Genomic DNA, 23,386 nt, shown 5'->3' with positions numbered 1-23,386 from the left:
TACGATCGCACTACTGCCCCTTTAAATGACGAATGCCGATGTGTCACGTGACCCAGCTGTCAAACATGGCCACCTCCTACTGGGTGTGAAAGAAGCGACAGCTGACAAAGGAGAAATCCGTCTATCGCTGCGGATGACGGTCGTTTTTAAATACATCGTCCCTTCAGTTCATCGGACGCATATGTGGTAAGTACTGCGCATATTTATCTTATCTTGATGCACCGTTTCTCCGCGATCTGTAGTTGGTTTCTATGTTCGCCCGGTGTCGTTCGAGGTTGCAGCATCTTGATGTAGCACCAAGAGATCGGACGCTGCTCATTCAATAAGTCCAATGTTTATGTTACCAGCGTCCCGCAAAGTGGTGTTTTAATGCGGACAAATACGGTGAAAACGCTCGCTCAGTGGCTTGCTTTGCCACAGCTGAGTCTTCGACCCCCACGGGGACAAAGGGTGAGGTTTTGTCGCGATTTCAAAATAGATACGGTCAGTTGTGCCTTTTCTATTCTTCCTTGTCACAGACAAGCCCGTAGTCTGACCAAGGTTCCATGTTGGAGCTCGAGCCAGATAAGTGACTGAAGAGTGGAAACGTCTTCTTGTGTGTATATATATATATATATATATATATATATATATATATATATATATATATATATATATTATTCTCAAACCATTCCTGCTAGATGTATTTTTTGTTTGAGTAAGGCAAATAGCTAGTTTGAGGTACCAACTCTGATTTTGGGCTCTGATAAGTCAGGTTTGAAGAAAACATTATTTAAGCTGTCCTTCAAAGAATCGTCTATCAAAAGTCTAACTTTTCTTGAACATAATTGTATTCAAGAGATCATGGTATCTTGGATCTCGATTGATTATCGTAATGAACCCTTTTTTTAAGTTGCATTTTTTTCAGTCGACAAGGTAGATATACTTAATTTGTGACATGACACGTACAACAGAGGGATTTAATCCCTTTCATATTCACGTTGATAGATTCATATTGATGTTTTACATGTTTCCTGTGTCCAGATCTCCACAGTGATGATGTGTGTCAGACCAGGGAAGTGACTGAAGAGTTGAACTGCCCCACACTGCTGCGCGTCCCGCCTTCCCGCAGCCATGCAGATGAACGCTGTGATCGTGGAGTCCGCCGTGGTTCTGGCCGTGGTGCTGTGCGTCCACATGGCGGTGTGGAACCAGCACTCCTGGTGCAGCATCGCTCTGGTCATCCAGGCTTTTTACGTGCAGCACAAGTGGGATCGTCTTCTGCGATCAGGCGCAGCCGTGTTCCAGTTCCGTCCGTCTGCGAACAGCGGCATCGTCCCGGCCTCCATGGTGATGCCGCTGTTGGGCCTGGTGCTGCGAGAGCGGTGCTCCGCCTCTGGGAACGTCTACTTTGAGCGCTTCTCCATGGTGGTCACCATCACCGGCATGATGCTGGCCTTATTCCTCTCCCTGATCGCGCTGGGAATCACCAGGCCTGTTCCAACCAACACGTGTGTCATCGCAGGCATGGCAGGCAGCGCCATCCTCTACACCACAAAGCAAACGCTGACGGTGTCAGAGGTCATCGAGGTGCTGGAGGTTCTCTTGATCTTCGTCTATCTGAGTCTGATTGTGCTTTACTTAATGCCGCGCTGCTTCACACCCGGCGAGGCGCTTCTTATCGTCGGTGGGATCAGCTTCATCATCAACCAGCTCATCAAACGCTCTCTCAACCTAGCTGAGGTCAAAGGTGATCCAGTGAACTACTTCCTGCCCGTGGTGGTGGTGGGCTCTCTGCTGCTGGGCGTGGTCTTCGCCCTGCTTTTCTGCTTCATGGAGTCAGAGACCTGGGTGTCCTCCCTCTTTTTCCACATCATGTCAGCCGTCCTGGCTCTGGGCATCCTCATGCCCTGGCTCTCCCTCTTCATCGGCCGCCATCCCATCATGTGGCTGTTTGACTTTGTGACGCTCAACGACAAAAGGCTGTGCCTGCTGAGCTACTGGGCCTTTCTGTGCGTGGTGGCCACCTGCGTGGTGCTGCACCAGAACTATCAGCGGCAGGCAGGATCCAAGAAGCACCAGGCCTCCACCGTGGTCAGGAAGTACTTCCACCTGATTGTGGTGGCCACGTTCGTGCCCGGCCTCATTTACGACAGGCAGCTGCTGCACGTGGCCTCGGTGGGCTGCCTGGCTGTCTTCTTGTTCTTGGAATACGTGCGGTATTTTCGAATCCGGCCGCTGGGACAGCTTCTCAGGCAGCTGCTCACGCTCTTCTTAGACGAGAGGGACTCGGGGCCGCTCATACTCACCCACATCTACCTGCTGCTGGGCATGTCTCTGCCCATCTGGCTCTTCCCTGGACCCTGCGCTCCAAAGGGGGTGCTGCCTGGTGCGGGCGGGCTGGTGCCGTACGCCGGCGTGCTGGCGGTGGGCGTCGGCGACACGGTAGCGTCTGTGTTCGGGAGCACGATGGGAGAGATCCGATGGCCAGGAACTAAAAAAACGATGGAGGGAACAGCCACTTCAGTGTTCGCCCAGATCATCGCGGTGGCCATGTTCCTCATCTTTGACAGCAGCATCAACTTAAACGCCACCTACTCGTGGATCGTGGGCTCCATCACACTGGTAGCCATGCTGGAGGCTTACACGTCCCAAATAGACAACCTCCTCCTCCCGCTCTACCTCCTCATCCTCCTGCTGCTCTGATCAAACCCCACACATGTCCATTTTAATGTTGGAATGACTATTTAATTTCTGACCAAGACTTTTAATGGCACAAGAAGCTGGGTGAACATGTTAACAAAGACACTAGATGCGTTTGTTTTGACGTCCACAGAACGTTTCTATGTGCAAACAATATTTATTCCGTGATACCGTTAAAGAATAATGCAAGTGAAGACTTGAGAACTCAAGTTGAAACCGCTGAACGATTTAATCAAGCAGTTGCTTTCTCAGGAAAACAAAAAAGCAGATTAGCAACATCAAAAACTCAGTTAAAAACAGTTAAAACATTTGCATTTAAGCAGTCAAAAATCTCCACCAAATCTTGTTAAAACCTGTGTAAAATGTTTTTTTAATATTAAAAAAATGTAACATTTTAACATGAAATATTGATGAATCAGGAGGGAGGTGACATCAGAGCAGTTGGGTTACGACATGTGCTCCCATCCGAGCCACCGGTGTGTTCTTGTATTATGCAACAGGAGATCGAGTTCAGCCAAAACTGTTCTGGAAACATGCAGATAAGCAACAGACGCTTCTCAGTGACTTGGCTTGACTCACCTAACCAAGTTTTGTTTCATTTATTTCATTGACGTTTGTATTGCCTATGAAGAACATTATTTCATCATTTCTTATTTCTGTACTTCCATAGTCGTCTCTGCCTAGATAGCAATATGAAGGACCCTCTGCTGACAGTATTTGCCTTAAGAAGTTTTTTTACTACCACATATTTGTAGATGGTCGATGAAAGCATGGCTGCCGACGCAAACTCTTTTAAAAGGGCTGCTTTGAATTGTGGCTGCAGCAGGATCCTGTGACGTCTCTGCATGACACTAATGTGAAACTCATGATGTGGCACAGTCTGGTTGCTGTTTTAGTGGCGCTATTCATAATAACTGCTGTACGTGATACTTGGTTTGGATGATTTTTATCATATTTGGGGTTTAAACCCTTGTTCTTGGTCACCTTTTGACTGTTTGAACTCTGAGAATTTCACTGGAGTGTGACGTCATTCAACCTCTGGGTGGAAACCAAAGATCAGATTTCTTTTTTTACAGTTATGACAAGAACTGATTGAAAAGCAAAAACTATTCAAAAATACTTTGGTGTTTCAGTATTCTTGAATTCCATATGGATTACTTTATAATTATTCAGAAGAATAACATTCAGATTACAATTCCAATTTGGTTCATCAATGATTAACATAAACATATCATGTAAAAAAAGAGAGGATTCATCTGTCCAAGAAAGCATGACGGGGCAGGAATAATACGAATATATCTGCTGAACACATGACACATACAGTACGAACACATTCCATGGTCAAGCTCCATTGGTTGACTGTTCTCCTCCTGATCCCAATGGCTCAACTATACAGGTTTGAAGCACAAATGGAGCTCTTTAGTTTCAGTAGGTAAAAAAACCTTTAATGCATTTTCCAAAATGACTTTACAATGACGTTCACACACAGTTATGAATTCAACATTTCAACAGTACTTGATAAGGCTGCATCATTTGTATTTCCTATTTGTATTTTATTGCTCCACTTGTTCCATTGATTAAATGTAGATTTCCTGTTATTATAAAATGTGTTTCCAACAAAATCTTGAAAAACAAAAACATCGCTATGAAATGATTTAGTTCATAAAATTGTTTTGCTGCTGCAGGAGCTTTATTTCAGCATGTATGCGAGCCCTTGAATCATGTTTATCCAGAAAAATGTTTTTTGTTGTTATGATTTGTCGGCATGAAACCACAGTGCAATTGTTATCTCTCCACTTGGAAAAGACATAATATTAAAGGCATGGTGAGTGCAAATTGGAAGATTAAAAATGTGATACACCTTCAGACAAGAGTCTGAATACTTCATTTCGTGTTTAAAAAAATTGTTTTCATAGACCAACTGTTTGGTAACAAAATTCAAAGTCTGAAATCGGATTGAAAAAACAGCTTCTACAGTATGTGGACCCTTGAAATAAGTGTTTTCAGTCTCAAGTGATTGTCACGTGATCCAACAGCAAACCCCATGTCCTTCGGCTCAGTTCATCATTTTGTGTAGAGAAGAGGGAAGGGTAACTCTTCGGTTGGCTGCAACCTTTGAAAAGAGAAGCAAAGGGGATAAATCTGCCAGCTCTGGGGACACTTTCCTGCAAATGGATCACATTTCCACAAACAAACATTATCATGAAATATTTGTGGGAAAATCTCTGTGTAGCTGTATTATACAGGCACAGATAGAAATTACATGTTTTTTTTTTGTTTTTTTTTTATAAGAAAAACCTAAACAGAGTTTCAATAAGTCAGTAGTCACCATTGACAGAATCACAGTAGTAGTTGCAAGGGGTGTCTGAAAACCTTTTCCACCACTATACAGTATATTTATGGAACAAGAAGAACATTTAACAAGAAACTATGTTTTACATAAAATGACGCTAAACAAGCTTTATTAAGCAAACCTCCTCTCACCAGTTGTCAGGACTCCACTTGGTGTCCTGGGACTCCATGATGTGAAAAGTGTAAACGTGGCGGGAATTCTCTGATTTGTTTTCAGCGCTTCGATGCACAGCTTCACCGTGGATCAGAACCACACCGCCTGGTCAGGTGGGTGTCAGAATATCAGCTTCAACATTTACACAGGCTACACTAAAGTCACATCTGAGGAGGCTCCTTTTTTTTTTTCAATTTAATATGCGCAATGCACATGTTAACCTTAAATTGAAAAAAAAAACAGGAGCTATTCAATAATAAAATACCTTTTTTCACTTCCACTGGGACAAATTTATCGTCGTCATATTCCTTCTCTTGCCCAAGAAAGTTGGTCATCGGGTACGTTCCCTTCGGAGTACGGACCATTCTCCGAGAAACACCGACTGGAGAGGGAAGAAATAAAGCATGCTTGCTAGCATCCAGCACAGTCAGCAGCAGTAGCTTCAGAAAGGCTGAACCACTTCACACCAGGTGCCGCAACTTCGCATGGAATTATTTCTACTCAATAAGCTCCCGGAACCTTTGACAGTTACTTTCAATGCGAGTTTTACACTTTGCATATATGGCAAACTAGTACAGATGCAGGGAAATAAGGTGAAGTCAGGGAGTCCTACTGAAGGGAAGGGTTTTTCTTCTTACTCTCTTGTGATCCAGGCATGAACCACAGACAGCCGTTCTCCATGGTGGCGTCCTCCAGTGCGATCCACAGACCCATCACTCGGCCCAGAGGCTCCGTGTACAAGAACGTGGCGTCCTGGTGCGGCGTCACTGAGACACAGGCAGAAATGTAAAGAGAAGGGAGCCAAGCATTCAAGTGACTCCTTTATACTACTACAGAAAAGTACCGTAATTTCCAGACTATAAGCTGCTACTTTTTTCTCATGGTCTGTACCCTATGGCTTATACAACAGCATGGCTAATATATGGACTTTACAAGCTAAAAAACGCCATGCCAAATATTGATCCTCATCACATCAAACCAGTGAAATGAAAAATGCTACGTTTTCACCCGTGTGTCCGCAGCTCCTCAATTTTAGAGCCGATCTCCTGGAGGACCGGAGTTTGAGTGCTTTAACGCCAATTAAAGATATGAGGAGTTCATGATTCAAGTTCAGAACATGGCTGAGTTTGTTTCGTGAGTCAGTCTCCATGCTGGACCCCGTTTTCAAAACTAGTTTAGAAGTGATCCTCATGGATTTTTTAGCCTGGTGCACCACTGACCTTTCTATGGCACAGACAGCAACCGCGGCTTATAGACCGCTCCGGCTTATGAATGAACAAGATCTATTTTCCTTCTTAAATCTAGTGGGTGTGGCTAGAATTCCGATGTGCTCTATTGTCCAGAATTTATGGTATATTGTTTCAACTACTTTGTGGCCCCTGTACTGCAATATATCTAATATCTCACCTTCGCCACCAATGCCAGGTTGCTGTAGAGAGAAACAACGTCAGACATATATTCCATTTACTAATTCCATCACTCTTATATCTGTTAGAAGTTCCACCTTGAATATGTACATGCTCTGCACAACGACAGGCTGAGCCATCCCCAGCTTCTTTGCTACTCCCTGTGGAGTAACCTCGGGTCAATCACTGACTTGTTGCATCATCCAAACATCCAGCAGCAACTGCGCTCACCTGAACTTTGGGTGAATGTGTAACCTTTTTAAACAAGGGTTCATATGCATGCAGAGCTGAAAGAAACATAATCATTAGTTACGTTCTCCTCAGTTGTGAGGAGGAAAGCACTTACCATGTCCAACTTTATTCACCGACCGCTCTTTTGGGACCAGAAACTCTCCTGCGAGCATGAGTGGCATTTTAACATCACACGTTTTTTTGTTCACTAAATAATCACATTTTACCTTTTTCGTCGAAAACCCCTTTCTCAAAAAAGAAACGGATCTTATCGCCGCTTGTCATGAAGTAGTCAGCGCTGCCCTGAAGATCAAGAGATCAACATCAGTCACCTGATTCCTTGTCCGTCTTTATGTGCACTATGTGCATAGCCTTCTTTGCCTCTTTCCTACATTTGCCTCTTTCTTACATTTATATTTCTACAGAGCATGTTAAGTTATGAGCAAAATTTCCCTCTGGAGTTTTTCTGATTCTGATTCAGGAATGTCACCAGACACTTCAGGGGAGGGAGACACAAGTTCAACAGTCTTACCTGCATCTTTGGATGAATATGATGCGTGTGAAAGAAATATGATGGATTCAAGTTAGCAATCACATATGTCATCTAAAGATCTATGCATGGAATGTTTAAATGAATACCAAAATTCTCTGCAAAGTATAAGATAGCTTTTGGAAAATGAATCCAAAGTAGAAACATGAAGTAATTAAAAAAATGTATTTAATATAAAACTGTAGGTGAAGAATAACTTTAAAAATCGTTATAAAAGATAAAAAAGGATGGAAGGGAAGTAGAAGGAAAATAGGACAAAACCAAAAATCGATGTCAAATTTCCAATTTATTTCAGTGTTCATATTATTGTAGGAAAGATATATTGTTTTTCAGAGTTGAAAAAAACAATTTCGATAACAAAACAAGTCAATCGCAGGATAAAAGCTGCCATACTCTATTGAAGTGTAACTTAAGAGCAGCCATTTCCCGGATCACCTTGAAGGCTCAGTCTCACCTGCGATTTGAGCTGCTCCTCCTGGTCGGTGGAGAAAGTGATGCGACAGTGTTCGGGGATGTCCATAACCTCCACAAGCTCAGCCATCCTCTGCTTCAGTCCATCACACTCTTGAGGGGTCAGAAGTCCCTCCAGGACCACGTACCCATCCTTCAGGTACTGTGAGGGGAGAATTCTTATGAACAGAACTCAACGATACTGTAGATGCAGTAGTCCAGAAACTAGGCACAAAAATATATAGGTGTGTTCAGAATGAAAATTGAATAACGGGTGTCTGCTGTCAACTGTCCAACTCTTCCTGTTCCTTTGTGCAAATGGTTATGCCACACTTTTATGAAATCGTGAGTTGACAACAATTACATTTTGAGTGTAATTATTACAATTGTAGCTCTCAAGATTAAATATGGACATGAATCAATTCAGTTTAGACATGAACACAAAACAGTTGACATGTATAGATAATCAATACACTACGAGTTTATAACGGAAACAGCTTTCCATGAAAAATAACAAGTTAATAAAATAGGAGGGCCTACTGGGACATAGCTGACGACTCGTTTGCCCTCAATTTTCCATCGCAATTCGAGAACATTTGCTGAGAGAGGCTTGTGTTAAAGGGTAACCACATTGTGCAACAGCAACACATTTTAAGTTAAAATGAAACATGCAGAACAGCCGTAAATATGTGGACATTCGCATTTGCAAAATAAACGTGCAGCAATGAAAAGTTAAAAATGAATGTTTTACCACCTTTTGCACATGATGATCCGTCATAAAGTCCATGTTTGCCATGAAGCCTCCACAAGTGCGCGTCACCAGATCAGGACCGAGATTTGACTAAATGACCGGCATTACGCATGCGCGAAGTCTACTTGCGTCAGCGTATTTCAAAGGGCTATGGTGTCTGCGCTAGGTCAAATGTTAGTCAACATCCGGCTGCGTTGCGCCATGCCACTGTTCCGTTGAGTTTTTTTATGATATTGGAGGTGGGATGTCTTGTTGTTTCGTTTTTATGTTGCGGGAGGAAGCTCTATAATATCCGCCATAGTTGCTCGGATTGTTATGACGTCTGTAATTCGCGTGCTGCGGGTTCGTCCCTGTCTCTTCAGTGTGTCCACCGCGTCACGCAGTCACCGACCTGCACTTCACGCCACAAGTCAACGAAACAAGCTTCATCCACAGATTCCAAAGCCTCGAGAGAAGAATTGTTTTTGCTTTCACAGGTTCTTCTCGACTAGTCCGACCAATAGAAGCGAGAGTTTGGGACAGATCGAGTCTACTCATTATCATCTGGTCTACACCTGCAAGGTGCCTTTTCCCATCTGCTCACGGCGTTAAGGCTCCAAAAATAAGATTCCAGTCATATTTTTGGAACTTAATGTTGTTGCTTTTTAAAGCTGTTTTTGGTGGAGTGTGTGCATGAATGGTTGTTTGTCTCTCTGTTCCCCGCAATGAACTGAAGAAAATGCTGAATAAATAAAGTTGGATTTTCGTGTATTGTCTAATCTGATGTGTGTTTCACAGGTGTGTTCCACCAGGTCCACACAGAGGATCTCCAAGCACTCGTACCAGAAAGGTGTTGTGATCGTCACCTGCCAGGGATGCAAGAATCATCACATCATCGCTGACAACCTGGGCTGGTTCTCTGATCTAGAGGGCAAGAGGTGGGAGGGTTACTGAAAAAGAAAATATATATATTATTAAAAAAACTATACTATTTATAAATGACGTTTGACGCCTTTGATTAGTTTAAATAGATTCTTCTGTAGGAAAGACAAAAAATTGACCCAAATAACTAGTGATGCTTTTGTCGCCTTGTGATCTTCTGTTTCAGAAACATTGAAGAAATTCTTGCAGCCAAAGGAGAGAAAGTGAAGCGAATAGAAGGGAGTGATGCTTTGGAAATAGTTCTGGACGAATCAGGGAAAAAAACTGCTTGATGGAAAGAAGAACAATAAACAGACTTTGATAAATAAGAGCGTTGAGGATGTGTTTAATGCTAAAACATGTTGGCAGCTTAAAAAGGAATATATTTTTACATTCCTCATGAGTCCTTTAATGTTTGGCGTCAGACTCCATCTGTGCTCCACAACATGGTTCACATGGTCTTCCTTCAAACGTAAGCCTTCACCTTTTCTTTCTCTGCCCACAAATGACCTACGACCTTGAACTAAATCCTGGCCTTACTCTATTTGGAGTAGGTATCTTGCACAAGCAATGATTCTCTTCAACATGGCAGCGGAATCTCCACCTTTTCTGACCTGGTTCCGTCTCCCTCTGCCTCTTAATTCTTCTTCCGTCTTTTCTTTTATGTCAAATACAAGGCTCAACTGGTCTGAATTTTATGTTTTAGTCTAATGTACATTTAGAGTCAATGTTTGGTTGACTACATGATACGTTTAATTTAGTGTTACGCATTGTTAAAATGTAAAAAAAAAAAAAAAACAGAATTCTCTTTTTGTTGTAATTTATTCTATTCTATTCTCAGACATCAAAGTGGTCCTGAAAGGTTCAGGACCGTACGTCACAACTGACATGGATTCAGGACGTCGGTTCATAGGCGAACTAAGTACCAGTTCTCGCGAGAACTTGTCCGACTAGCCGCTTCAGCGATAGCATTGCTAACAGCATCCCGATAAGCTATCGACATCTGTCGCCCTAATATTTGGACGAGCATGGACGCGATGGCGGACCCGGACAGCGCAGAGAAGCCAACAAATCGCCCGTTCTTAATAGGCGTGAGTGGGGGAACAGCTAGCGGCAAGGTGGGTGTCTCGTGTCTGATCGTGAAGATCGCCGAATTGCGTACTTTAGCTTTGTTTGCTAAGTTCCGTTAGCGATCAGCGACCTGTCAAATCGGTCGACACGCCTCCTGATTTAGGTCCTGTGTCATTCCCATCAACAAAAAGTCGAGTCCGCTCGTGTTCGAACATCGAGCCATGTCACCTCCTAAACATTATTGGTAACTGAATACAAATGAGCCTCCAGTCAGCTAATAAACATTACCGAGTACGATCAGCGAGACAAACGACTGGTTTGTTCGCCGTATTGTGAACTCATACACTTGTATAAATGACTTCAGTCAATGCAGCCATCTAAACACTACAGATCATTCTCCAGATCAAGTTCTGTAGTCCTCGACTTGACTCATGTAAACGGTACTGGAGATTATTGGCTGTTATTTTTCATCACACATAACAAAGTGTAACACAATTCCAGACCATTTTAGGTATCATCTTTATGAGTTTTCTCATTACATCCCTATCTTTCCAACATTAACTATCACTTTATATAGTTACCAGCTAACTATGACCTCAGCTGTCTCTTATTGACTAACTTTAGTGTCATCTAGTTTTTTGCTGCATTTGCATGCGTTGCAAAATCTGTGGAAAGTACTTTCAAATTCTCCATTGTATTTGCTTGCCCTTTAGTCAACAGTTTGCGCAAAGATCATGGAGCTGTTGGGGCAAAACAAAGTGGATCACCGCCAGAGGAAAGTGGCCATCGTGAGCCAGGACAGTTTCTACAGAGTCCTGACTCCGGAGCAGAAGGCCAAGGCTCTGAAGGGGCAGTACAACTTTGACCATCCAGGTGAATCGCATTGATCAGACAAAACTAAACTTAAACTTTAACTGTGAAGGTCAAGAGTAAGTCAAAAGCCATTCATGTGAGTGTCATGGTATATTTTGATATAATAGTTGATATGCCTTATTTGACGCTGTCAAACAGCCTGAGAAATTGACAATCTATTGTGCCCGTCGTGCAGAGGCCTTTGACACCGACTTCATGCACAAGACCTTGCAGGACATTGCAGGAGGAGCGGCGGTGGAGGTGCCCATGTACGACTTTGTCAACCATTCCAGGTAGGAAAACCCGCCCTTCCCTTCTCCGTGCGACCCCTGAGATTGTTTTAATGAGATTGTTTGTGGGTCCAGACTTCAAGAGACGGCCACAGTGTACCCGGCAGACGTGGTCCTGTTCGAGGGGATTCTTGTCTTCTACCCACAGAAGGTGCGCGACATGTTTCAAATGAAGCTGTTCGTGGACACGGATTCAGATGTGCGACTGTCTCGCAGAGGTACGTGACGAAACGCACCTGCAGCGCCAGATGTCCTATTTCAACAGCCTGTTTTCTCCAGTGCTTCGAGACATGAGCCGAGGGAGGGACCTGGAGCAGATTCTCACTCAGTACACGACGTTTGTCAAGCCAGCGTTTGAGGAGTTCTGTTTGCCTGTAAGTCTGACACCTGCAGTTACTGAAAACAAGCGAAGGTTGAGTCTGCTTTCACTCATATGAGAACTGATTTCTCTGATATGTTTTAAGAATTGATCATAAGGTCTGCTTTCTGTCTTCCAGACGAAGAAGTATGCCGATGTTATCATTCCTAGAGGAGTTGACAATATGGGTAGGTTTCAGTTTAGTGTCATTGAAATTATATTGTGACAAAAATGTTGTATATCTGGAGGATTACTCACCAGCAACGCTAAAATATAAAAAATTGATGGTTAAAAATAGACATTATCGTTGTAGTTTAAGTCAGCTTTGATTAAATGTCAGTTCTATGCCAAAATATAAATCCATCAGTGACACGCAAACAATGAATACATGAAACGGTGTGAGTTTAATATGCGTGGAGGCACAAAATGGGCTCCCACCCCAAGCTAACAAACATGTAGAGTGCGCCCAAAAGACCACCAGACCGGAGCAAAGTCACCTTCACCTTCACCTTCTTCTGCCGCTTATCCGGGGTCGGGTAGCGGAGGCAGCATTCGGAGCAGGGAAGCCCAAACTTCCCGGTCCGCACAAACCTCCTCCAGCTCCTCCCGGGGGATCCCGAGGCGTTCCCAGGCCAGACCAGAGACATAATCTCTCCAGCGAGTCCTGGGTCTTCCCCGGGGTCTCCTCCCGGTAGGACATGCCCGGAACACCTCCCCAGGGAGGCGTCCAGGGGCATCCGGATCAGATGGTTCCTCTCGATGTGGAGGAGCAGCGGCTCCACCCCAAGCTCCTCCCGGATGACCGAACTCCTCACCCTATCTCTAAGGGTGCGCCCAGCCACTCGGCAGAGGAAACTCATCCCAGCCGCTTGTATCTGCGATCTCATCCTTTCGGTCATGACCCAAAGCTCGTGACCATAGGTGAGGGTGGGAACGTAGATCGATTGGTCCAGAGCTTCGTCTTGTGACTCAGCTCCCTCTTCACAATGACACCAAAAAACTGCACATGCAGAAGAACATATCCAGACATAACTCTTTCATTCTCCACTGAATACTGAGAAACGTCAACCCTCCCTGTTCCTCTAGTGGCCATCAACCTCATCGTGCAGCACATCCAAGACATTCTGAACGGAGACATCTGCAGGTGGCAGCAGGGGTCGCTCAACGGTCAGGGGCGGAGCATGAAGCGGGTCATCACCGAGCAGTGCGACTTGCAGAACCTGAACCCTCCTGGAAAAAGGGTGCAGCTGGAACCAAGCAGCCGACCACACTGAGCGGGTGCCGGACATGAGCCTGCTGGCAACCACGTCTGGTCTCACCCCTCCACAGACTCCGTCATCCCTGAATTCAGTCGACACAACTCAGCAGAGGTTATCGGGAGTCTTTCTCCTCGTTTATAAATGTAAGACTAGTCACTTAATGAATGTTATGTTTTTCCATTCTAAATTAATATATTTGGATATTAATCTTCTGTGTTTTTGCAACTAAATAAATGTTTATTTGAACTTTTTTAAAATGAAGTATCAGCGTTTGCATTTAAGAGTCACGGGGATGTGGGTTTGGCTCCGAGGTGTGGCACATTCTGAGCCGACAAATGCCAGCAACTTAACAGTTAGGTGTCACAGATGGGATCTCGAAGTTTCTTCTGTAAATTCCTTTTTTTTGTATCAAGTACCCAACCTTCAGCTCTCCCTGGATTGAAACAGAGTCACATCAGGAGTCGAATAGTAACTGAGGCAAACTAAATGGTAGACCTTTAATGCAGACACAAGTTTTTCATGAGTCTCGGGAACCTCCTCCACAGCTGTGTTCATCCTCTTGTTCTCCAAGCCACAGAAGTGGATGGCGTCCTCTTGTATCTGCTCATCTCTGCACTTCCAGGAAAGACTTCCTTCCAAAGGCTCCGCCTCCATTGTGACGTCATCTCACTGCTGTCAACCAACAGGGATGAACACACCTGCCAGATAAGAAGCCAAAGCATTTTCTACTCTTCCTGAATTTGGGTTGTCACTAACAGGACAAGGTCATGGGCTCAACAGAACTTCCTGAAAAAAAAAGGATCAGATGAGAGTTTAAAACTGTTGCCCTTAATCAGAGTTTAGGAATGGAAGATGTAAGCCAACAGGTCCACATCAAGAGTGTCTTTATGGCCAACCATTTCCACTGACTTCCGAAAGAGTTAGGTGACAAAGATGAAAGGAGTCTATATAGAAACAGCTGTATGTTTTATTGGAGTTTGAGAGCACAGTGTGATGTGTTGGTTTTGACCAGTATCCAAAAAAAAGGGGGTGAATGATTTACTACGGCACATTTTGAAATGACAAACACGCTGAGGACTTCAGTCACAAACACACGCGCACTCGCACACATGATTGTGATGACCTGATGGGCTTTCCTTTGTACACTTGAGCACAGCACACGCTGATGAAGAGTGGGATGATGAAGGTGACGTACATAGATCACAGCATCTTTATCTTTTTCATGTTTTTGCTTTTTTGAGTGCACATATGTACGGCACTTGGGAGAAGCTCGGCTCTTCTCAGAAGCATAAACATCCTTTTTAAGAACAAAAGGAGCAGTGTATATAATACATAATAACCACACATGATTCTTACACAAAATCTTTTCCAAAAAAAAAAAACAAAACAAAAAAAAAATCACCAGGTCTCCTTGGCTGATTCTGGCCTGCGTGTCAGTTCACAGCAGCTCGGAGGAGGCGACAGGCGAATGGCACGAAGATTCGATGGATGGTTTTGATTTCACGCTGCAGCGCCACGACTGAGACTTTGCGAGTCCTCACCCCACGCCTCGGCACCGGACTCCGTCCCATTTCAGTTCCTCTCCCATCTGGAGCCGCGGCAATCCCAAATTGAATTTTCCCAGCTTGCGGAGCCGAGCCTGCACCCGGACCTTCCCGGCCGGCCTCTAGTCCTGCTCTGCTTGTGTGAGTTCAGTCTGTAGTAAAGTGGAGATAGTGTCGTGAAGCACAGTTGGAGGTCGGTCTCAGAGCCTCGGGGCTCCGCCACATCTCTAGGTCTTCTCCTCGCGGTCTGTCTTGCGTCTGGTGATGTTTCGGGGCTTGATCTTCAGCGAGAGCTCCCACAGCGCCTCCTCCGCCAGGTGGTCGCTGAAGTCGTTGAAGAAGGAGACTATGTCTTCATTCCGCTTCAACTCATAATGACTGAGGAGGAAAAACATCAGTAACAAAACCATCAGTAAACAAAGCCATCCCACTCTCTGACCCCAGAAACATTTCAAGGCTTGTGTTAAAATGTTAGCATTTCACGAGCAAATCTGGAGACAATGCATGTAGATCACGAATCACTAAATGTGATTATTATTATTTTAGTCCTTTATGCGACTCTGGTCTGAACCAAATTTGTGTCGGGCACAACATCCATTGACACATTATCAAATACAACAGCCTCCAGCACTGACTTTGTATCATTTGCACCTGGTTTCCACCACAGGCGTACGCTCTCGTGGATTTCCTCCTCAGTTCAACTGTGTGACGGCGCCATGTCAGTTTCGAGGTGCGTACACAGTTAGCATTTGTCTGACACAGCTCCCCTCTCACTTTCTTCCTTATACACTCACAGAAGTTAGTGGGTTCCGATTTCATCTCCTTGCCATCTTCAGTACTGCAGGACTCCTACTCATTATTGACAGACAGTGAACCACAGTTTCTCTAGTGTCTCTGTTTACCTCTTGCTCTTTGTTCCTGTCTACTTCCATTACTAACTTAACCAGTTAGTAAGTTTTTATTTATGATTACATAGGAGAATTGAGTGGGTGGTTGCGAGGCAAATTTTGGAGAAAATAACACCTTACTGTCTCAAGAACAAAAAAAAAAACAAGAGATTGATCATCTATAACTGTGATTCTTAACCATAGGGCCAGGGCCCATGGTTTTGTTTAACACCTTTGAGCCGTGAGATGCTCAGTTTTAATACACTTGCCACATATGGTGGCAGTAGTGTGTCACTGAATTGGCTTGACAGTGGCAAATCTGCGATAGTTAACAACTATGGAGGAGTTCTTGGAAAGAAAAAAATGGAAAAGAAAGTGATGCCGCCCCCAACAGTAAAAACATTTCATGAAAGCACCTGTTGAAGCAGTTTTGAAAATTAATTAAAACTTTGTGAGGCAATACTTTCATCTACTTGTATTTTATTTGGAGTTTAAATAAAACATATTATTTTTATTTTATGATATTTAGACAAGGTTTTATTAAATTAATTTTATTCAGAATTTTATTCAGTTTTTCCAATTTTCTCAACAGTTGGCATCAAGTACAGTGGTACCTCGGTTCTCGACCAGACGGCCGCTCGAGAAGCGATTGGAAATCTGAATCAACTTTTCCCATTACAATTAATGGAAAAAGAAATAATGCTTTCCAAGCCTTAAAATACTCTTTTGTAGAAGTGAATGTAGAGTGTCTGCTGCAGGTGCGCTGTTCCTCTATGTGTGTGGCCGCTGCATGTGGGAGGGGTTGCCGAGTGAGTGACGTCTCTCCAGAAGTGAAGAGGTGCCCGGTGCGTGTCCAGCTCTGAATGTGCGCTTCTGTGCAGTTTGGCTGTGACAAAGTCATAAACCAAGTCACGCTCTGTCCCAGACTCGCCTCATCCCTGTCCCAGCTCCAGCCCACAACAGAACATCAAACCCTGGAGTGTGTGCTCCAGCCTCGGAGGTGTGGAGAGCGAGCACCTCCCCTGTGACACTCCACCACGGTCCAGTGTGGAGACAGGAAAGGTTTTACACCGCAATATGAAGAAAAAACACTCAGTAAATGTAGCTAGCGGGACATGTCTGCATACAGAGGCTGCGTTATACACAATAACAAAGCGCGTCTTGGGTCAGCTGATCGGTCCGTGCACGTTATGTTTTTTCCGGCTTTTTTCGGGGGCTTTCAAGTTCTGGATTTCCGTTCGAAATCCGAAGCAAAAAAGTCTCGACATTTTTGTTCGAACTCCGATTTGTTCGAATTCCAGGACGTTCGAAAACTGAGGTACCACTGTATATTATTTTCTCTTTTCTTTAGTACATTTGATGAATATGACTTGCACCTGGTTCTGCTGCTGGTTGGACTTTTCGATGACAAATAAATATCTTTGCGATGATCACATGGTTTCATGTCATTTCACAAGGTTTTGGTTTGTTTACATATAACTAGATTAAATATGGTTGTTGATCACAAATGAAATCAACAGTAATGAATCAGTTCTATTACTTGAATGGGCCCTGGGCCAATTGGTTCTGGGAAATGTGAGCCCCAAGATCAGAAAGGTTAAGAACCCCTGGTCTATAACACGATGCAGGTGAGCTGAGCAGTGTGACAATTGGTGACAGGAAATTGAAAACGTACACTTGCTGGAAGCGCCGCATGCTGTCCAGAATGTTGAACTGCTGCCAGCGTTTGGAGAAGTTGACTTTCCCTTCAATAAGGTCAGGGTTGCCAAGGTGAACGAAGGTCAAGTCTTGGAGAATGAGACCCCTGAAATGACAAAAAAAGAAGTACATTTATTCTCTTATTTCTGCTGCAAGAATGATACATGTTTTTATTCCTTTCTTTTCGGATCTATGATTTCCCGTCACTCACAGGTAAGGGATGCACGGAGGTTCCACTTCAGCCAGAGCAGCTCGGTACGCTCGGAAAGATGACGAGCTGTCAATTAATGTGCAATATTCCTCCAAACCCTGAGTGCAGAGAGTCAGCTGGTCAGACAGGCAACACAGCAGAGCACAGACAATGATCTGGTCCCCACTCTTCAGCTCACCTCTGAGGTCTGTTTCTGCCACTCCAGCCTCCGGATCGGAGCCGAGTCCAGTGCCGACAAAATTGCCAAGTAGGAGTTGAAGTTATTCAGTTTCCGTAAGTGCTGTAACCATCAAGTCGACGTTCACGGAAAATGCACATCCAAATGTTCTTCAAAAACTTAAAAAAACCGACCTTCATTATCTTGATGAACTTGAGAAGCAGCTTCTCCCGGTCCTGGGCTTTCTCCTGCTGGATTATCAGCGAGCGCACCCTGCAGGACATGAAGAGGAAACGTATCACAGTGAGCGGTTGGAAAATGTTTTTTTTTTACATGACGCCTCTCACCAGTAGCTCATGTTATTAAAGTGCTCTGTGAACTGAGTCAGGTTCGGACTCTTCTCCTCGTTCTGCTCCTTTGCCCAGAGTAGGACCTCCGGAATCTGAGGAGAGACATCAAGGTAAGGTGAAGAAACAGTTGTAACGTCAGGAATCTCTTGACAAACCTCAATTTTGTAGAAGAGTTCTGCGTCAAGTAGAGTCAGCTGATCCGCGACTTCGTGACTGCGGAAGTCGTGCAGCGTCCCTGGTCTGTAAGACCATAATTTAACATTAATACATTGGCTCTACAAAAAATATTTGGGGGAAAATACAAAAAAATGATTAACTTCCAGCCATTAACAATGATATGGGAAAATTAAAAACAGTAAAACAAAATCTATAATGCTGTAATAAATTTGGGAAAAAGAAGTAACAGTGAGTAACAGGGGAGCCAAAGCATGATGGAAAACTTTGGATTATAGTTTGAAAAGGTGCAAGAAAATGTGTGGAGCAATGAAGCATTATACAGGAGAGCACATTGAAATATTTTAACCTATTTAAAAAAAGGTTATTGTGTGATGTGAATTACAGCTACTATATGTGAAAACCTAAATAATAAACAGTTAGAAATACATTTATGGGAAAAATGATCTTCAGCAAAAAATATATTACAATTATTACTTACATACAATTTAAATCAACAGAAAAGGGGTATGAAAACAGACGGAACAATAACATTTACCAATTGATTTTAGACTATGATCAAAAGCCACTATTAAAATACAGACCACCAGACATTATTCTATGTATTTAACAGAAAGCAAAAAGGAAATACACAACATTATAGATTTGATTTCTCATGCACTCAGGAAATGTCTCGAGCAGTCGTGGGAAACTGTCATGCAAAGGCATACATACATTACACTACATTATATTTGCGAGAGTAATTTCTGATTTATGTTAGGCAGTCATGTGACCCTTAGGTCTGATCTCATTGGCCCATGTGAGAGTAAAGCCACTGGTCTGCACTGGAAGTAAATAAAACACCTCAATAGTGCAGTCCATAATTCAGTATATTTACATCCTAGTCCAGGCCTCCTCACAGCGAGACTATATGGGACGCAGAACCACTCCAGCCACAGGGACTCTACCTGGCAGAGACCCCTCTGGCAGCCAGGGGCTTGAGCGAGTTGGTGTAGCGCAGCAGCTTTTTCTGCTCCACTTTGTCCAGAATGTTCTTGCGGAGGACTCGGGCCAGGCTGAGCTCTCCGTTGCACACCAGCGTGAAGACCAGGTCCATCAGCTGCTTCAGGATGTCCTCGGTCAGCTCCACCAGGCTGGAGGGAGACGTGCACCATGACAGGTGAGAAACTCACCAGTCTCATGGCCAGTTAAAAAAAAAAAATTTGAGTCTCACCAAAGCTCATCCACCACCCGAACCAACACAAAGAAGGTGTTCTTGCTGACCCGCTTCTTGAAGGTGTCGGGACTGTGGCAGAAGCTGGTGTATGTGCAGGGTGGTCAAGGAATATATATGACGATGTCAGCAAAATTGGGACGAAAAATTTCAACTATATTTTTCCCTCACTTAGTTTGACTTTTAAACAGTTCTTAAACAGAAACAAATGTTGCAGTCTGCATGGTTTTGAGAGAGACTCAGAAGTAAAACGACTAGCTTGATAGCTAAAATAAAATCACACTCAACTGGTGCTGCCACTTGGTTTCGAACAGCACTCTCCTCACCTCGCTCCCTCTCACAAAGCTCATCTCGGCAGCTGTCAATATGCAACTGAATACCATCCATCACCGGAAAGCTTATTTTCTTCTTTTCAAAAACTGCACAGTAGCACTCGAGGCTTGGTCCCCAGAGGGGACTCAACAACAACAACGGAGACAGACTCAGGATTCAGTGTCAGGATTCTGCTGCTGTGATGTTGCGCAAGTTTGGTTAAGGTCAGCCATGTGTTACGGATGGTTAGGTTTAGGGTGAGAGACTGGGGAAAGGGTTTTGTCAATGAGAGGTCCTCACAAAGATAGAGATACAAACATGCGTGCGTGCTTAAGCTTATCTATCCCCGTGAGGACCAATTTTGGGGAAAACACCTCCTTGTTGGGCCTTCATGCTGCACCCCACAGGTTAAGCCTCAATTTGAGAATGAAGACTTCAAAACAACAAGATAATAACAATTTACATTTGAGTTTGTTTCAGAGTCCTGGTTAAATGTATTTGTTTTGGATTGTTGAGTGTGAGAAGCTGCGGAAAGCTTTAAGCCATTGAGGTCACCCCAAATCCTGTCAGTCCAATGAACATGAGTAAAAATGAAAAAAAAAATGTAATAAAAAAAAAGTTATTTTTGAGCCTAGCACTCAAAAATAACATTTTTGGCAAGCCATAAAGCAAGTCACTGAAATTCATTTCCACATATTGATTTTAGCATTATTACATGCAATACTCGGTGCAGGAGTAAGTCCGCACCTCTTTATACTGTATGGCAGCTGGATCCTTATGAAATACAACAGAGGTCACCTTCTTCAGTTTTCAACGGCGGAGCTCAGAGCGAGAGGCTCAGTCGTGTGAAAAGGATATCTGTAGTGCAGCTTCTTAATGAGGTCCTCCGGGGTTATAAAAGTCCTGTATGTGGTCAGGAAAGCTTCACAGTACAAAACGAGATCTGTGCAGAAGAAAGAGGGGGTTAACATCTAGAACACACGATCCATATCCACGAGACGTGTAAACCCCAGGTTGCAATGCAAATAAACCGGCAGTGGCATCACGCAGATGAACATTGTTTCAACATGATCCTTCATTTACCTTTGCGGTCCGTCTCTGTGGCGTGGACTAGTAAAATGTCTCCCGATCCGGCACGGACGTCAGGACCATCGTCATTCTGAAGGCAGGGAAGACGACAGGCATGTTGAATGGGTGTGTGATAAGGAGATGAGTAAGCAGTGTTGCAGTGTGATCCAAACGTATCCTGCATCCATCTGCCAGTTTGTGTGCTGAACACAGCCCCCTCTCTCTCCTGCACCAGAGCACTCCTGGCTTTAAAGGTAAAAATAACTCTTGATGCCAACGTCTGGCGAAATATAGAACATTATACAAAGTTCTCTCCACACATGCTCCATGTTAATGTTCCTTCATGTCAAACGCATCAAAGGAGCAGTGTCACTCATCTGTCCATCTACACTGCAGCACACTGGACAAAAGACGTGTTGTGTCCTTCAGTGACCGCCAGAGGGCAGCCTTGACCCTCAGAGGCTGCTTCTCATGATCTGATTTTGGATCAGAGTGACATGCAGTGACCTTTACTGAGGTCCAGACTAATAAGATGAAATGTGCTTGGTATGCGGCTGCAGCACGACTCTGTCACAGCAGCAACTTTCTAAAAACAGAACAGCAGAGCCGGGGGCAGACATACTTCTTGTTTTAGTGTTATCCGGTTCATGATCTCCTTGTGGTCGACCAGCGAGAGCTCGTCCACGTCCTCCTCGTCGCTCCCGCCCGACTCCGTCGACTTCTGCCTCCTGAATCAGACCACACACCTCATCAGCATTTCAAGTTGACGCGCTTTGACAACAACACTGACAAGTCTGAAGAATCGTACTAGTTAAAAATCAACAATGAAGCGCAAGTTTTTGATTTGTTGAATACTCAGGAAGGTTCACTTTCTACAGCTGCCTTCCTGGAAACAGGAAGGTATCATGCCAAAGGCAATCGATTTGTCAGAGGTACAACTGACCCTTTCAGACAAAGAGGATCCTCTCACTTAGCACACACTCACCGCTCTGCATTCATGCTCTCTTTACAGTTGGAGGAGGGCAGCTGAGGGGCGGAGTCCTGGAGAACGTCGTCCGCTGCTATCGTTTCCTGATTGACAGAGGAGAAGCTGTCAAAATGGGAGGCATTTGAGGAGAAATTCCAGACAAGGTTAGCAACAGGTGAGCCCGGAGGAGACCCCATGCACAGAGACAGATGGATGTTTGGACTAGGTGAAGATGACTGTGATGGGTGTCAACTGTTTCACAGGGCTGATGACGTCGCTTTTTTCTCAAGATGGAGGAAGGAAACAGCCGCCAGGTTGAGATGGAACACCAAGCTGTACCAAACTTTCACACCACCTGCGTCACCCATTTATTTTACAGCCACCACATAGACAGAAAACAATACACACTCTTTCATTCAGGGCTGCTCAGTGGAAATAAATGACTTCAACACAGTTGAAAACTAAAGTTCACGTATTTTTAGTGATGCAAATATAATAATTATTATTATAGTCAGCCAGAATATTATGACCAAATCAGTCTCATCTTTGGCTTCCAGTTGAAGTGACTTTGGTGATTCTGGCCAAGGTGCTTCAAATGAAAAGCTCATGCACTGGATTTGATTGAAATCTTAAAATGCTCAGGCAGATTCATAAACACCTCACATATTTTAGGGATAACAAGAACAAATGAGTTTCTGCATCCTACTGCATGATAATTACATTATTTTAACTTATTTTTTGTATATTATATTTTATGAGTGTACACCATAGCAGCCTTTTTGGTGGCTATATGCGGCATATAAATGTGCCACTTTCCTGAGCATCAAAATCCAGAAATTCATGGTAGCATTTGAGCTTCTTAACCGAAAAGATAAAAAAAAGTTTATGTCCATGAAGTGCAAGCAACAAATACATTCGCCATCAAATTCCCTTGTTTCTGTTTCTCGATTTATGTTGACAATCCCTTCATTTAATCATAAGCTTTGTCGGGACACGGAAAATGACTGATAACCCCGGACAATACACCAACAGTATATGAAACAAATGACTACCCTTCTGCGTAATAAGGAGCGCACATCAATGTTTTCGCTTCTTTTCATTGTTGGTCAAAACCATGCGATATAGAGAAATGATTTTGAGCCAGTTTGAGTGTATTAAAAAACGTCGGCCAGTAACTCTATCGTAGAAATGGCACTACTAAAGCAAAATATCGGAGAGTTCTTGAGCAGCATCTGGTATGTCAATCGGAACTATGCAACATTACACTTTGAGTGAGCGTCGCTGATACTGCAGGGTTAGACAAGTAGATTATTACGTCACAAAAAGAGTGCTGAACAGGAACCATTTCAATAATCAGCCCACTTACACACTCACGATGAGAAAATCCTCACACACCTTTTCTAACATGCACAGAAGCAGAAAAGCGTCTACAGGCAAGTTTTCGCAGAGACTGGGGTGTTAGACTGGAGCAGGGTTACGTGCTGGTTGCAGCCAAAGAG

General features: G+C 43.8%; 5 protein-coding genes across 16 annotated transcripts in view; 3 read left to right on the top strand and 2 right to left on the bottom strand.

Annotated features, from left to right (window-relative positions):
- The first annotated feature begins 54 nt into the window (after positions 1–54).
- Positions 55–4,632, top strand: dolk (dolichol kinase). Its single transcript, XM_053854800.1, has 2 exons — positions 55–186; positions 1,024–4,632. Exon 2 carries the CDS (start codon positions 1,114–1,116, stop codon positions 2,683–2,685), a length of 1,572 nt encoding a protein of 523 aa, XP_053710775.1. The 5' UTR covers positions 55–186; positions 1,024–1,113; the 3' UTR covers positions 2,686–4,632.
- On the bottom strand, positions 3,889–8,770 carry phyhd1 (phytanoyl-CoA dioxygenase domain containing 1). 2 transcript variants are annotated; one of them, XM_053854801.1, is made up of 11 exons: positions 8,580–8,755; positions 7,830–7,988; positions 7,053–7,128; positions 6,941–6,988; positions 6,826–6,881; positions 6,693–6,755; positions 6,596–6,617; positions 5,827–5,955; positions 5,454–5,570; positions 5,167–5,293; positions 3,900–4,795 (listed from the first exon to the last, which is right to left on the bottom strand). In XM_053854801.1, the coding sequence occupies exons 1-11, from the start codon at positions 8,619–8,621 to the stop codon at positions 4,747–4,749; spliced, it is 888 nt and encodes a 295-aa protein (XP_053710776.1). In that variant the 5' UTR covers positions 8,622–8,755; the 3' UTR covers positions 3,900–4,746. The 2 variants fall into 2 exon arrangements, with proteins under 2 accessions (XP_053710778.1, XP_053710776.1); XM_053854803.1 differs by lacking the exon at positions 5,167–5,293 and having other exon boundaries at positions 3,889–4,795; positions 8,580–8,770.
- Positions 8,716–9,817, top strand: dnlz (DNL-type zinc finger). The gene is made up of 3 exons (XM_053854805.1): positions 8,716–9,137; positions 9,354–9,493; positions 9,664–9,817. Exons 1-3 carry the CDS (start codon positions 8,892–8,894, stop codon positions 9,767–9,769), a joined length of 492 nt encoding a protein of 163 aa, XP_053710780.1. The 5' UTR covers positions 8,716–8,891; the 3' UTR covers positions 9,770–9,817.
- A 575-nt stretch (positions 9,818–10,392) lies between these two features.
- On the top strand, positions 10,393–13,563 carry uck1 (uridine-cytidine kinase 1). Its single transcript, XM_053854804.1, has 7 exons — positions 10,393–10,594; positions 11,261–11,420; positions 11,596–11,692; positions 11,765–11,907; positions 11,969–12,063; positions 12,187–12,235; positions 13,134–13,563. The coding sequence occupies exons 1-7, from the start codon at positions 10,505–10,507 to the stop codon at positions 13,319–13,321; spliced, it is 822 nt and encodes a 273-aa protein (XP_053710779.1). The 5' UTR covers positions 10,393–10,504; the 3' UTR covers positions 13,322–13,563.
- A 562-nt stretch (positions 13,564–14,125) lies between these two features.
- rapgef1b (Rap guanine nucleotide exchange factor (GEF) 1b) overlaps positions 14,126–23,386 on the bottom strand; it is a 46,081-nt gene continuing 36,820 nt past the window's right edge. For 7 of the 11 annotated variants that reach the window (XM_053854791.1, XM_053854794.1, XM_053854795.1 and 4 more), the window contains 13 exons: positions 21,906–21,991; positions 21,543–21,648; positions 20,936–21,011; positions 20,711–20,795; positions 19,541–19,633; positions 19,275–19,460; positions 18,309–18,393; positions 18,151–18,245; positions 17,998–18,076; positions 17,825–17,926; positions 17,647–17,744; positions 17,413–17,541; positions 14,127–15,228 (listed from right to left, as the gene is read on the bottom strand). In XM_053854791.1, the coding sequence (XP_053710766.1) occupies positions 15,078–15,228; positions 17,413–17,541; positions 17,647–17,744; positions 17,825–17,926; positions 17,998–18,076; positions 18,151–18,245; positions 18,309–18,393; positions 19,275–19,460; positions 19,541–19,633; positions 20,711–20,795; positions 20,936–21,011; positions 21,543–21,648; positions 21,906–21,991 (1,371 nt within the window). In that variant the 3' untranslated portion in view covers positions 14,127–15,077. Of the gene's footprint in view, positions 15,229–17,412; positions 17,542–17,646; positions 17,745–17,824; positions 17,927–17,997; positions 18,077–18,150; positions 18,246–18,308; positions 18,394–19,274; positions 19,461–19,540; positions 19,634–20,710; positions 20,796–20,935; positions 21,012–21,542; positions 21,649–21,905; positions 21,992–23,386 lie in introns of all 11 variants that reach the window. The other 4 variants (XM_053854789.1, XM_053854788.1, XM_053854793.1 and 1 more) reach the window with 1 other exon arrangement.

Source organism: Synchiropus splendidus, chromosome 1 (assembly GCF_027744825.2).
Source record: "Synchiropus splendidus isolate RoL2022-P1 chromosome 1, RoL_Sspl_1.0, whole genome shotgun sequence".
In the NCBI taxonomy this organism is placed as follows: Eukaryota; Metazoa; Chordata; class Actinopteri; order Syngnathiformes; family Callionymidae; genus Synchiropus; species Synchiropus splendidus.
Note: the sequence above shows the minus strand (reverse complement) of the source record. Positions and strands in the feature narration are given on the sequence as shown.